This window comes from Suncus etruscus, chromosome X (genome assembly GCF_024139225.1).
Source record: "Suncus etruscus isolate mSunEtr1 chromosome X, mSunEtr1.pri.cur, whole genome shotgun sequence".
NCBI lineage: Eukaryota > Metazoa > Chordata > Mammalia > Eulipotyphla > Soricidae > Suncus > Suncus etruscus.
Window position 1 is genome coordinate 39,922,472 of NC_064868.1, and position 15,506 is coordinate 39,937,977.

Genomic DNA, 15,506 nt, shown 5'->3' on the forward strand with positions numbered 1-15,506 from the left:
CTGGCTTGGGGGGACCATATGGAACGCCGGGGGATCGAACCGCGGTCCTTCCTTGGCTAGCGATTGCAAGGCAGACACCTTACCTCTAGCGCCAACTCGCTGCCACCCCCCCATTTCTGATCATTGTGCATTCAGAATTTCTTTACTGTGTTAAACCACATTCTTTGATACCATCCCAGAAGGGTTGTAACCTCTAAGAAATGAGGATGGGGCCTGAGCTAATAGTCCAGCTAATTGGACGCTTGTCTTGCACATGACTTACCGGATTCAATTCCTCACACCCCGTATGGTCGTTTGAGCCTGCCAGGAATGATCCTGGCATCCAGAATGGGTCGGAATTCCCACCGCAGACAAGCAAACAAAAAGAAGCCAGGCTGGAGAGCAGAAATGGCTCCTAAGTTTGTTCTGCCTCCAGGCAAGGTGCTGGCTCTTTACCAGTCAGTACAGGGCAGGATGCCCAGAGGATCTCTTTGTCAGAAGAGAGTCTTCTGAGGTCCACAAAACATGAAGATCAAAGTTCTCAGAGACTGGGGGATGGGTGTACAGAGCTGGTAAATGGGCATCAAAGAAGATGTGAGGGAAGCACAGTGTTCACTATTAACCATATGCAGAACCAGGCTCATAGGACACCCGCCCTAAGCGTCCTATTCCTCCCAACAATGGAGAAAGGGTAACTGCATCCATATGGAAGGCCTTGGTGCAAAAACTGAATGCAGATGAAGTACTTGGCACACTATGGGTGCTCAGCAAATGGTAGCTGTTTTGAATAACAATAGCTTTATAAACCAACTGGAACAATCCAGTAGCATTTGCTATTTTCTGAAAGAGAACATTTTGTGAATCTAGCAGTCAGCACCTAAAAGGCTCTCTCAGTTCTCTCCCCAACTCACCCTCACTTTTCTGGAATAAACAATCACTCTTCCCCCCACTATCCCGCCCTTGAAGTCTTGCCATAGTAGGAACCCTGGGTATCCACAATAAGTCCAAGACCGAGTCATTGTTTTTATGGGGATTGAGGAAAGGGACGTTTTGGGATACACCAAGCTGTGTTCAGAGATCACTCCCGCTGTTTTCAGGGATTGAACCTAGATCTGCATTGTACAAGGCCAGCATCTTATCCTCTGTAATTTCTCTCTGGGCCTTGAATCACTCTTTTTCTTCGGTCTCCTTTTGCTCTTTGAAACCTTGAGGCAGAGACTGCTTCCCAATTGTTTTCAAATTTCCAACATGTTTGAAGAGGCCAAACACAACCTGTGCACTGAGCAAACCTGATCTCTCTCCCTTTTCCAAATAGATGATCATGCCCATCTAAGATATGGCCTCTCACTCCCACTGTATTTTAGCAAACCAATAGATATTCTGCCCACCAGCAGTTATATATATTTCCTCAAAGAAACATTCCTCACAAACAATTCCTCACAAGACATTCCTTAAAACACTCTGAATTCAGAGCACAGGAACTCTTGACTGTGATTGGTCAGAAGACCCCAGGGGGGCTAGGCTACTCACGTTTGCAGATGACCTTGTCAGACCACCTTTTGTTTGACTGGCAGATTAGCTGGGAAGAGCCCTGCAGCTCGTAGCCCTTCCTGCATCGAATGTCACACCTGGTCCCCAGGGCTGTTTTGTAGTATCCTCCATGAGGGGCCCTGCAGTACACATCCCCATACTTGACCTTGATGGGAGAGCACCACGGGGTGTCTACAGGTAGCAGAAAGAAGGTTGGAGAGAAAATAAGTGTCATTTTCTGTACATGCATATTTTTCACTCTCATAATGCCTCATTGCAGCCCTCTGGATTTTGAAACTCCAAAGAGTACCCTGTGTCTGTTAAGGTGTCTCTCACTGGAGAGGTTATTTATGATTATGGGACTAGGTGGCAGACATATCTGTTTTTTGATTTTTGGGTCACACCTGGCAGTGCTCAGGGGTTACTCCTGGCTCCACACTCAGAAATCACTCCTCGCAGGCTCGAGGGACCATATGGGATGCAGGGATTCGAACCAATGACCTTCTGCATAAAAGGTAAACACCTCACCTCCATGCTATCTCTGCGGCTCCGACATATCTTAATATTAATCTGGTACTTCTGTTACTAGCTGTGTGGTGGGAAACAATCACTCAACCTTTCTTATGCATCTAGAGCCTATCACACAATCGATGCTCAAAAAATCCTTCGTTTGAAATTTCTTTAAACTAGATACCTAATTCTTCTCATTTCCTTTCCCTTTCCTTTGTTATTGTTGTGATATCTGGAATTGGGACATATATGTTTGGCCGCTATACTCACACACTTGGATTGTGGTTTTCTGCAGGGGAACACATACTTTAGTTATAAGGCTTGCACACAGGTTGTATTTGTTGAAATCTCACCCTTGAAGGTCCATGATCACACTTGCATGATGAAAGGTACCAGAGATTGAACTCATGGTTCAATTACCTGCAAGGTAAGAGCTCTGTCAATGAGCCACAACCCAGGGTCTTAGCTTTATCATTCTTTGGGGGAAAGTTGTTAGTATGTTGAGTCTTAACTCAAATCATCCATGCATGGACTGAGCAGAGAGTAAGTAATTAGTTAATATGGGTATTTTCTAAAACCATATGTATATATATTTTGTTTAGTTTTGTGTTTGAGAGGGCCAGACCCAGCAGTGCTCAGGGGTTACACCTGGCTCTGCACTCAAGGGTCATTCCTGGTGATGCTTGGGGGATATTAGAAAATGCTGGGACTTGAATGTGGGGGGGCTGAGCAAGACAAAAGCCTCTGTGTTATACCTCTGACCTCCATAAGCATATTTCTAAAAAATTTTCCAATATTATCATTTGGGGGGAGTTATATTTGAGGGCTACAGCTGGTAGTGTTTTGAGTAGTGATGCTCAGAGGAACAAATGAAGTCAGGGATCAAACCCAGGCCTCCCAAATGCAATGCATGCACTCCACCCAACATTGAGCTATATATACCTCTTAGTTCTAAAACTCTCAATGTGAATTGAGCTATAGTTTTTTTTTTCATTTTTCAGTAGGTTGAAATTCTGACTTAAAGTCACAGAAAAAAATTTCCCCAACGGTAAGTAAATTACTTTGGCAGATGTTCCTAGCTATGGCCCATGTACTTAACATAACATCCCTTCCCAAATGGATTACTCTCAGCTGGTTTTGAGTTTAGGTTTATAGTTGCACAGAGACAAAGATGATGTCTTCATTCACGTCTTCCCTATGCCTTTGAAAAATGTTCTCTCTTTGTCTCTGTCTATCTCTGTATCTCTGAGATCCATAAAATAAGAAGCTCCTCAGTGGTTAAGTCCCAAGAATATTCAGCACATGAAGGATGAAATCCAGCAATGAATTCCCAAAAGGCACTATGCCACAAACTGGAGCCACCTTCCCTCAAAGTTGCCCACTCCTCTACCTCAGCACCTGAGCTAGCAGAAAGTGGGGTTCATGTGCCATCATGTGGCCAGGAGTGTGAACAGAGTCTGTTTGACTTTCCCAGGGTTTCTCTATGCTTCAGTCATAAAACTCAGTCATAAAACCAACTACCTGTACAGAGTAAGTGTATCTACCACTCCTTTACTTTTAAGCCTTATTATCTTTTGGATAATACTTTTTATCATATATGCTTTATATACAGTTTAAGTTGGCGGAGAGACCTAAAATCAGGATTCAAGACATTCTAGATATATGTAATGCCCTGAGGTCTTAGCCTTAAACTGAATCAAATTCAGCTATGTGGATATAGATTTAAACTTATACAAGGCCAAAAAAAGCAGATTTACTTGGAGCTTACACATAATGAGTTTTTTGTTTGGTTTTTGGGCCACACCAGGTGATGCTCAGGGGTTATTCCTGGCTCTGCACTGAGAAATCATTCCTGGCTTGGGGGACCATATGGGATGCCAGGGATATAACCCACGTCCGTCCTAGGCCAGCCTCATGCAAGGCAAACACCCTACCACTGTGCTACCACTCTGTCCCACACATAGAGAGTATTACTACCATTTTAAAATAAGAAATATTTAGACCATGAGATAAGGTACAAAGATGTACATAGCTCTATTGTTTTCTTCAATTCTTGAACTAATGTTAAGTGCTTTAGTTCTTCCTTTAACTGTGGCTCCATGTAGTAATGAAATAAGAATAATCAAGATTACTAGTATATGTTCACTAAAATTTTTCATGATATTTCTTGTGCAATCAATGGGCTTAAGATAAACTCTGGAGACACCATTGGGTGCCACCTCTAAAATAAAATCAATTCAGAGTATATTGACTTATGCAGCTCTAAAATGATACATATATATGTTCCACATATAATATATATTATATATTATATAATAGATTTATTTCTACCTCTCCTTTTGCCTTTGTTTTCTGTCAAAGGAAATATCATTTACAAAGACACTCCAAAATGCCTTTTTTTGTTTGGTGGTCACTCCCAGCTGTGCTCAGGGCTTACTCCTGGCTCTGTGCTCAGGACTCACTGCTGGCAGACCTCAAAGTACCATATGTGGTGCTGGGGATCAAACCCAGGTCAGACACATACAATATAAGCACACTACAACTGTACTATCACTCTGACCCCTACACTTAGTTTTTAATATCAAAGATGCATTTTTAAGGTGTGTGAGGAAACTCCCACAGTGTAACCTTCCAAAATCTTCTGCTGTTTAATCCTTTTATAGTGTTTTCCCCTTCAATCACTCTACCTTATTTCCACTTAGTTGCCATGATGGCCCTATTTCCCTTCGTCTGTTGCTAGATGGTTCCTCCCTTACTGCCTATTTTCCCATCATCTCACAGACCAAATTGGCACACTTGAATGGAAATGGGCTGCACTCCAGAGAGAACAAATGAAATCTCTCGGAGATGGGAAGGGTGATGCAGGGAAGTAAATAGGAAAATGCAAGGGAGATGAGAATTGGTGAACCAGTGGGGTTTTGTGGGAACATGGGGCCTTTGCACTCACACTCACTTTGTCTAGCTTTTTCATTAAGAACAATTTCACTTTACTTTTCAGCAAACCAGATTTCTCACCTATAAAACCTAGTAGTGGACTTTCAGACTATTTTCAAATTTTCAGTTATTTTCAAACTTTCATCTAACATAAAAATAAAACAATACAAATTCTTTTTTAAATTTTTTATTGTCAATATAAATTCTTATTCCTCTCCAAGCTCTTCTGCATCTCACACCTATACTTAATCCCTTATTTCTTCTGCCTGATAACTTGGTAACTCAGAAAGAGTTAAGAACAATTTATTTTTGCATTCTGTGTCCAATTCACAATATCACTTATTGTTCATCAATTATTGAAAACATGCAAAACCCTGTAGTTTCTGGAACTTGGACTGTTTTTTTGAGCTTTGGGTCATACCTGACAGGAAGAGTCTGACAGTGCTTAGGATACCATATAGAGTACTAGGAACCAAAATCAAGGTAAGCTGCACAGCATTTTAACTTTTGAATTCTCTCTCCAACTTTGTAGCTTTAAGAACTTGGTATGAGTTTAGGAGAGACAGAATTTTAGAGTCAACTAATATGAGATACGTAAGAGACATTAACATCAGATAACTGAAAGTTTTATCACACTCTATAATTTTCTTCTTTACAAATACACACAAGGCAAATAATTAAGGCTAGCTAAGTTTGAGTGATAGTACATTGGTTAGGGCACTCGACTCAGGCCCTGGAGACCTCCAGTACTGGTGGAATAATCTGGGCATTTCTAGCACCACAGGACTGAAGCAGTATTGCATTCTTGGGACCTTGCACTGAACTGCCTGATTAGCTGAGAATCACTTGTGGGGCCACCAGACCTCCTGAGTACCACCCAGATAAAGGAAAGAAATACCAAAACACAGATGTATCACATATCCACATATTTCAATATGACATATGATCAGCAGATCTTGCTATATATTCTTATTCTTCAATCATTCTAGCAGTCTTGGCTATACAGCCAAATGTTATATTGTCAACATGTGGGCAAAAATTCTTGTTTTCAGATACCAATGTAGCTCTGTGGAATAGTGTAGACTCTGGATGTGTAAAGACTTGGGTATGAACATTGTTACCATATGAGCATACACACCCAAAAGTGCATGAACACATAAAAACACTCAAATATCTTATTTACTATTTTATTTCCTTATTATCTTATTTATTATTTATTTGCAATAGGACTTTCTTTTGGATTGCTTTACAAGACCAATCCTTAAAATATATTTTACAGGGGCCGGAGAGATAGCATGGAGGTAAGGCATTTACCTTTCATGCAGAAGGTCATCAGTTCGAATCCCGGCGTCCCATATGGTCCCCCGTGCATGCCAGGAGCAATTTCTGAGCACAGAGCCAGGAAAAACCCCTGAGAACTGCCGGGTGTGACCCAAAAAAAACACAATATATATATATATATATATATATATATATATATTTTACAGTTTCACAGCCCTGAAGTAATTAAAATGTCAGTGAGAAACTTAAATTTGAAGTGCATGCAAACACCATGGATTTTAGAGAAAGAATGTATTTATGCATCTTTACTAAGATGGGGCTTACTTAGGGAGAGATCTAAATCTAAATTGATTATACAGGAAATGCTTTTCATACTCCTGACCTAATTTGCTAAGCATTCCTATATACCAAAGTTCCAGTAGTTGGTTATGTAACAAACTCATATGGAGTCACTAGCAAAATCTGGTTGTTCAGTTAAAGTATCTAGGTTTCAGACCTAAATGTAGTAGATGTTTGTTAGCTGTGTGGCTCTGTGTGAATCACCTACCCTCTCTAATCTGTGATTTATTTTAACCTGTGAATAAATAATAATTACATCATCTCTAATCTTTCCCCTTCATTTAAATAGTATGAGAATATGATGGCATTCCAAGTAAAACAGCCACTCCAAAAACATATCTGCCACACATACTGAAAACACAGTGGCTGTTGTTTAAATTCAACTTTCCTATTTTTCTTATTTCAATTTCATTCTAAATCATTTGTTGAGTATCTACTTTACAAGAAAGACTGCAGAGGCCTGCAGAGATGAAACTAAATCCTCAGTTAGTCATAGTAGATCTTGAAAATTTCAAATAAAAAAACTGACAATAGGGACTAGAGAGATATTACAAAGTTTAAGGCACTTGACTTGCACATGCCTATACTGGTTCAAATTCTCAATAGTACCTATGGTCCCTTGAGCACTGCCAGGAGTGATCCCTGAGCACAGAGCTAGAACTAAGGCCTGAGCTATTCAAAGTGTGACCCAAGATCTACCAAAAATAAGAATAAAAACAACTTCCTAAAACATATTCTTAAAGTATTCACAGTAGGCTCTAGGGCAGGCACATATTTTAGCCATCTGATATAACTTTCCCAATATTATTTAGTTTGTTTTTGGATCACATATCCTGCAGTGCTCAGGAGTTACTTCTGGCTCTGTACTCAGGAATTACTCCTGGTGGGCCTCAAAGTACCATATGTGGTGCTGGGGATCAAATCCAGGTTGGCCACATGCAAGGCAAACTCCATACCCACTGCAGTATCACTTTGGCCCCTCCCTCCCTTTTATATTTTTAAGGTTATGAGGTAAAGATGAACATTTGGAACGATGACCTGAGTTCACCAAACAACTCCTACTGTATACATGAGGAATTATAAGTGGATACATGTGTGTTAGATTTTTAACAAGGGACTCAAGGGGGAAAATACTTTAAGTCCTCAGTTAAAAAGTATTGGGAGTATAAAAGTAAAAAGTATTTAAGTCCTCAGTTAAAAAGTATTCCTTACCGTAAATATCTAATTAATAAGAAACAATGCTTTGCTTGAGTTTTAATTTCTGAGACATTGTATAAATATCTATGGGTAAGAATGAGAATTTGCATCACAGAACAAAAACAAATATCGAATATGCCTAAACAGAGGCACCAGTCATTATATTGGAAAGATCATTTGCTTCTGTGGAAAACAAGTGCTCTCTCTAACAGAGATCATTAGCAATACCTTTTTTTCTATAATGTCAACATATCACAAAAGAGTGGGAAAATGTCTTCCTGCCACAATGTGGACAAGTTTCTTCAGCAAAGTGCCTTAATAGAAATTTATAAACCTTATTTTTCAATTATTCCTCCACTGTCGAAGGAACCAAATTCAGAGAGAAATAATGTAAATGTACTTTTATTTTCCTTCAGGCTATCTACACTTCAGAAAAATGATGTATCAATGGAAATATTTGTGTACTTACTTACCAGAGCTTGCACAGAAGTTTCTTGATTAGGTTTTTTTTTTTGTACCTGTTGTGGGAGTAGATTGCTGGAAATGTGTCGAGATGAAGTTGTTTTATCATTAAATTAAAATTTCATTGGGCACCACACTTTACTCATCCTTTCAAGAGCCAAGCTGGACTTAGAAAGAGTTCAATAAAATAAAATGATGAAAATCAAGTTTTCCCATTCTCCTTTCATCTCAGTACATTAGCAGCCTGGGTCCACATTTGACCTTGAGTGTCTTATTATGGATAATTATGACTGTAATGTATGAATCAGACAGAACTCAGGGCTTGATTTTCACATTCATCAGAGATAGATTGGCTTTGCAGAAATAAGGACAGTAAAGAAACTTCTAAGAATAAAATGACCACTGGGGTGCTGAAGGACAGCACTTCAGAAATTTCTAGCTGTTTCTGAATTTATAATACTTTAGTAGCCATGTATACATATTACACTTTACATAATTTCTTCTGGAAAAGTAATTAGAAGTTAAATATGATGTCTGGTCACTTTATTACAGTCTACTCTACAGGGCTAAAAGGAAAGTTTTCTTGGCATTAGCAGGCTCTCTTTAGCACATAAGCAAAGCATTCACCTTTATATCTAGTGTGTGAATACCCGACTTCATCGTCTTCTAGTGGTGAGTCTCCAGATCCTACAATAAAAAAGAACAGAATCTACAGCAAGAAAAGCCATGTGACATAACGCATATTTCAAAGCATCGCTTTGGCACAGTGCATGCAAGAGGGGCTACTAGAATGCAGAGCCAAGAGTGAAAGCTTATGTGGCTATTTACAAAGAAGGCATGGGAGATTTCTCAGAGTGAAACTAGCCAGCCTAAGGCTGTTAGAACTAATCCAATCAAAATGTGCCTAAGATTATTTTTGGAATCATCACATGCCAACTGAAATTCTGGACTGGATATACAGAAAAAGCCAAATTCACTCTGAGAAGAGGCCAATGTATATTAATTTCATGCCAGGAGAGATGCAGTAAAATGTGTGACTCAAACAGGGCCCACAGTTTCTCCAGCAGTCAAAGAAAACCCTGGGTGTTTATGGTACATGAAAATAGGTCCATGTTGTGAAAGTAATTTGGGTAATGGATATTGAGAAAAATTAACTCTTACAACAAAAGAAATGCAAAGCTATTTTGTATGTATAAAAAAGAAAGTTAAAATCAAAGATCTGGATGATTAATCAGAACCTTTCACCAAGACCTAGCCAAAGTAAAACTCCTTAATGAGTCTTGTTACCCTTGAAAACCAGCCTCAGAAATACTGTACACAATTTTACAATTTAACCTCATTCTGAAATTGGAAAGTAGTCATTTTTAGAATATTAAATATTGAATCCCAATGAGGTGGTGAATCCAATCTTTGAAGTTGAAGCAAACCCCAAACTTGAAAACTATAATTAAAATTTGTAGCTTTTTTCCTCTAGACTTCCTAGTTTGGTTACTGAACATTAAATTGGCCCCATCTTAGCCACACATTTACTTACAGTTATATTTACTTGCAACTATAATGGATAAGAACATTATTATAAGGTTGTTGACCATCCCCATACAGATAAATAAATGAGCAATTACTATTTACCTACTCCACTTGTTTTCTGTAAAGAAGATAGTGAGTGTAGAAGTTGAAATTGGAAAAGTGATGAAAACTAAACTGTTTCTATTTGGAATGGACCACTCATCTCTAAAGCCAGCATACATTCTGCTCCAGACCTCTTGAGCTACTATCTGGCAACCCGGATAGATTATACTATCTTTTAAAATATTTTTTCTATATCAAAAAGTATAAATGAACCAGTATTACTTATGAAAGCAACCTAACTACACTAATCAAATCTCTGGTCAGACTTCGTTTTCTAGTTATTGTACTTCTGGGGAATATATCCCAAGGAAATAAATATTAATATATAAAATATATACAAAAAATTTTCTATGTAAATAAGACTACCAAATATACAAAAGTCATTAATAGGCTTAAATAAGCCACTAGTACATTAATTGACTATAATTAAAGTAACAATTAAAATATTTCTTATAAAAAGAAAATTATATATTGGGAAAGTTTCTGATATCAACTTAAATTTGCCATAACAGTATTATATCAATGGTGTCATGAATAATATTTTAAAAGTGCATATACGAGTCTATAAATAAATGACTACATTTGTCTACATTTTATATTACAAAAATGTACTATTTTCATAATGCAAAGTAAACTTCACTTATTATGTGAGGTCTAAGAGATGAAGAGAGTGTTTCAAACATTTCACTAATAAAATAACATAGAAAATAATAATGGATAAAACTTCCTTTACTCCATTAACACAAACTGTGTTTTATTTAATTATCATCAATGAAATAAATGTGCCTCAAATTGATTTTAAAATTTACAGTATTAGATCATAAAAAATCAGCAGTACATTTTTAGTCACACTGAAAATAAAGAACTTAATTTTCTCCACAAGTTTCAATGTTTTTATGCATCAAATTTGTTCATACTATATAACTATAAATATACATATACACAAAAATAGTGTAAGATTAATTTAAAAGAATTTCATAGATGGTATATTTATGGAATTACTCTTTCAGCAAACTTGCTTCCCTCCACAACATTCTAATTTTATTATTTATACACTCCAGCAGTTTAGTGCTGGCGATGGTTGTTTAAGAAATGCTAAGTGCAAAGGATTGATTTGATGATATTTATACAAGTGTGAAACTGGTACAGTTTTCTCTTTGTCCAAGGCCGTATTTACTAGCCCAAAGTGTTGTAGTTTCTGTATTTCACTTCCAAGACTGAGAAGGTCTTGCAAAATTGAGAGTAAATAGTGAAATGGTAAGCTGTAATGTTTCAGATTATGATGGTAATGTTTGATAAAGGTGTACCCCTTTGATAAATATTTGATAAAGATGTACACTGATCTCACCTGATTCTAGTCATGAATCTTTTATCTGTTGAAACAAGGTCCTGCTAAAGTCTAAATCCAGCACCTTGACAAAAGTATCTGGATTAACCTCTTTAAAATATTTTCAAAATTGGTTTTCCTTGGTTTTAATGCTTTCTTAGGTAAAATACTGTGTGACTTCCTGGTTGCATATTTGTCCATTTGTAAATTTAAAAATCTGTCAATTTGTAAATTTAAAAAATCAAATATCTTGATACTTAACTTTCTTTGCTGTCAGGGCATTTAAATATGTTATGTAGTAGAAAACATTCCTTCATATTTTAAGGCTATTATTTTATATTGGATTTGTGTTAAGTAAAAGTTAAATTATACACTTTAAAGTGTAGGAAGATTTGTTTTTAACAATACAGTGATTTAACAATTTAGACTTGTGAATTTTTCTTTGGTTTGTTCAGTTTTGCTTTCATTTATACACCAGTTTTCATGTAGAAATTGCACTGTGCAATATTACAATAAGTAATGGAACTTTTTTATGGATGTAATGTCTATTACAATTTGCAGTAGTATTTCTCTCTAGTACTCAGTGATTTAAATGTGACCAAGCCTTCAGTTCTTTTGTCACAACATGCAGCTTTTCCAGGTCACTATTTTGGTGATTGTCAAAATAAGAATTTATGGTGTATTACTGTCAATTCACTTTGAGTAATATATATATATATATATATATATATATATATATATATATATCAGAAAAAATATAAACGCCAAACATAGAAGAGCTTGACTTTACAGATTTGTGGGTGTGGATTTTGTTTATGGAAGTGAACTCTAGAAGGTTCACAGATAATGTACAAATTTATTGATAAATTATCTAAGCAGAGAATATTACCAGTATAACTGCTGAAAACACATAAATTACAGGATAAGGAGAAGGCTCTGAATCCCTAGAATTCTACTGTTGGAAACAGTACTCGGTTGTACATAGGTATTACCTTTCATGAAAAAGGAAGGAATATTCAAAGAGTAACTTGGCCTAGTAAGCATACACAGCAGTGAACCTCTGAGAAGTCATTGTAGATAGGAGACATGAACAAAAAACTATCACACTTTAGCCAATTATAAATTAAAAATCCTATAATAGAGGACCTCTTTGCCTCCCACCTAAACCTATTGTGAAGGAAAATGTCTTTAGCCATGGTATTATGTCTATCCTATTCTGTAGGTTAAGTGCATGGGTAGCAGAATTTAGATACTTAGTTTTACTGATCTATAGAGGAAACTTGTACTTGATGAGTTGCAATTAAGAAAATGTAACTGAGGGAACTCAACCTCATTGCTGCCTGAAGAACATGATAAAACTCTGGATTCAGAGTTGAACTGCTAGTGGGCTAAGGGTTTTAGAGACCTTGAAAGGGGATGAATATGTTTTACATCTAAGAAAGACATGAATCATAGTGACAGAGGATAGGCCTTGATATGTAGCCTTTAAGATGTCCCACATTGATTTATATCTCCATTTACTTCCTGTGTAAACTTCCCTTGAATATGGTATCAACTTCACGATTCTAATAAACAAATATGACAGGACCACTCTTCTTAGGTTAGGTTATACAGACTAGTTTCTTTCATAGGCACTCTCACTCCCTCATTTGCTGTACTCACCCAACAATCCAGCTGCTGCATCATGAGGGAGAACTCATTGTGATGAAGGGCCAAAGCTTGCCAGTAATCATGTGAATAAGGTTGGAAGCTCTAAACACACACACACACACACACACACACACACACACACACACACACACACAGTTGAAACTTTATAAGAAACTTCAGGCCAAGCCAACAACTCTCTGAAACTTCATGAAAATTCATGCCACACTAAGCAATGATTATACTGTGGTATAAAAATTATAATAATTAGTACTTTTAAAAAAAGTAAATTAAGTCTTATGGAGACAAATGTAGAATTGCTCATCTGTGGTATATACAGAAATATAATAAGGAACTAGACAGTATTGAGTGATGACATAACCTCGGCTTTTAAGCACAAAGCAAATACCACAGTGTGGTGAGGAAGTGGGAATGAAGAGGTGGACTAAAGTACCACAAGCACAATGGTACCGGGTCATGAGCACTTAGTGGTGGTGAATATATAGTAATATTGTCTAACAAATTTATAAATATTAACTACTTTAATCATGTTACAGAAAATGTAATAATGAATAAAAAAGGAATTGAGGAGTAGAGAAAAGGAAAAGGAAGGAAGAGAAAGGAAGAGCAACTATGAGAAGGGGAGTGGGGTTACCAGCTCACAATTTGAAGCTCGCCAAAGAGTGGTGAACTCTGTTAGGGAAATAACTACACTATCAGCTAGCATGACAATGTTAAAGAATGGGAGAAGTAGAATGCCTGTCGCAAATACAGGCAGGGGTGGGGGAGGAGAGGGGCATTGATGGTGGGAATGTTGCACTGGTGAAGGGAGGTATTCTGTTTATAACTGAAACCCAACTACAAACATGCTTGTAATCATGGTGCTTAAATAAAGATTTATATTATCTAAAAAAGAAAAGAAACTGAAAAAAAAACTTTGATTTTGAGTCACAATATTCTACCACATTTCTCAGTTTTGAATTTATAGTGTGCTCTTAGGTCACTGCAGCAGATGATCTCTATCCAGAACCTTTACCCAAACTGGGCTAACCCTCTCCCATAATTGATTCCTAATGGATAACAATTGCTCCTTCCTCAATGGATAGAAACCACTTGATTTATTCCCACATCTTCTCTGGGACAGATCAAAGTCCAAATGAAAGGAAGGGACTGAAGTTCAAACTCTAGCTTTCAGGATTAGGAAGCAGGAGGAGAGAGATTAGAGTGAGGTTGGAATGCAATCCTGCAGGGGTGATTTCCTGAAGATCTTGTGGCTTTAGACACAATATCCTTCTTTGGCTGTGTTTTCTTTCTTTCCTCGCTATAGTGTTTTCTGAGAGACTTCTATCAACAAATCAGATTTTTCTTATAAATAACCAAGTTAAGATAGCCATTAAATTTCTTCAAATACTTTAGTTGGTTTTGATTCAGAAGATTATTGCAAAGGTTAAATGGCATGTGCATACACACACATAGACACAGACACACACACACACACACACACATATATATATACATATATATAAGTAAAATAATTACTACTGTCTTGGTTTTTGTTAAGCTCCTCATTAGATAACTCATAATCATATTTTCTCATTAATACATGCATATAGTGAAGAGTCCAACTACCTTGGGCTACTCCACATAAAAGTTAGTTGATAATAAGATTAAATATTAAAAAATTACTTCTTCCCTGATACGATAGCGAAGAAAATCTTTAAGCTTTAAATATAGTCATAAATTTCAAAAAAAAATTTCCCGGTGTATTTATAATTTATTTATTTCAATTTTATTTATTTACTTTTTGTTTGTTTGTTTAGAAAACCAAGTGGTTTCAGGGCTTACTTCTGGCTCTGAGCTCAGGGATCACTCCTGGATATGTCAGGAAACCATATCAGAATTCTGGAATCAAATGTGGATAGCCCATGTGCAAGGAAAGCACCACACCCACTGTACTATCACACTGACCCCTGGTGTGTTTTAAATGTCTTTTATTGAAACCATTTTATTTATGATTTATAAAATAATATATTAAATATATCCAACTTAATAACCATTACATGAAGTCACATAGTAACTCCTCTTCAGTAAATAAATTGCTATCATTTTCAGATTGTGAATTAAGATGACCAGATGATAAAATTCACAGTGAGAAAAATATTAGAGTTAAGGTATTATCACAGTTGGTCCTTAGTGGAAGAACATCTCCTATGGTTACCTATATGACTGAAAAATCTAAAATATAGAAAGTGATTTTATAGCTGTGAAGCACTATTATTGACTCTCTTACAGTTGTGTGGTTCATTTGAACATATACACGTGTATAAAAATTTGGAGTGGGCCAACTATATTTTTACATAAAGCAGAATAATAATGATCTCTTCAACAAATGCTGCTGGGAAAACTGGATAACTTGTCAAAAATGAAACTGGACCAAGAATCAAACTTCTACCAGGGAAGGCCCTACTGCTGCCCTGGCATCAACTTACTCCAAAGAGGGTTTTTATGACACTCTGACGACTTAGTATCAGCAACAATGGGCTTTCAGGGCAGGGTTCTCTGCATTGCCACCTAGTGGTGAGATGAAATCAGAAGACGCTCCACTTCACCCTGACTTTGACATAGGATCTGTACAGAATCCAGGATCTCAAACTACAGAAACCTGACAACA

The 15,506-nt window shown here is 36.9% G+C and overlaps 1 protein-coding gene across 1 annotated transcript in view; it reads right to left on the reverse strand.

The window, feature by feature from the left end:
• SRPX (sushi repeat containing protein X-linked) overlaps nucleotides 1–15,297 on the reverse strand; it is a gene marked incomplete at its 5' end in the record, with an annotated part of 74,726 nt that extends 59,429 nt beyond the window's left edge. The window contains 3 exons of the mRNA XM_049767121.1: nucleotides 1,510–1,701; nucleotides 8,860–8,919; nucleotides 15,288–15,297. Coding sequence (XP_049623078.1) covers nucleotides 1,510–1,701; nucleotides 8,860–8,919; nucleotides 15,288–15,297 — 262 coding nt within the window. The remainder of the gene's footprint in view (nucleotides 1–1,509; nucleotides 1,702–8,859; nucleotides 8,920–15,287) is intronic.
• Between the last annotated feature and the right edge of the window lie 209 nt (nucleotides 15,298–15,506).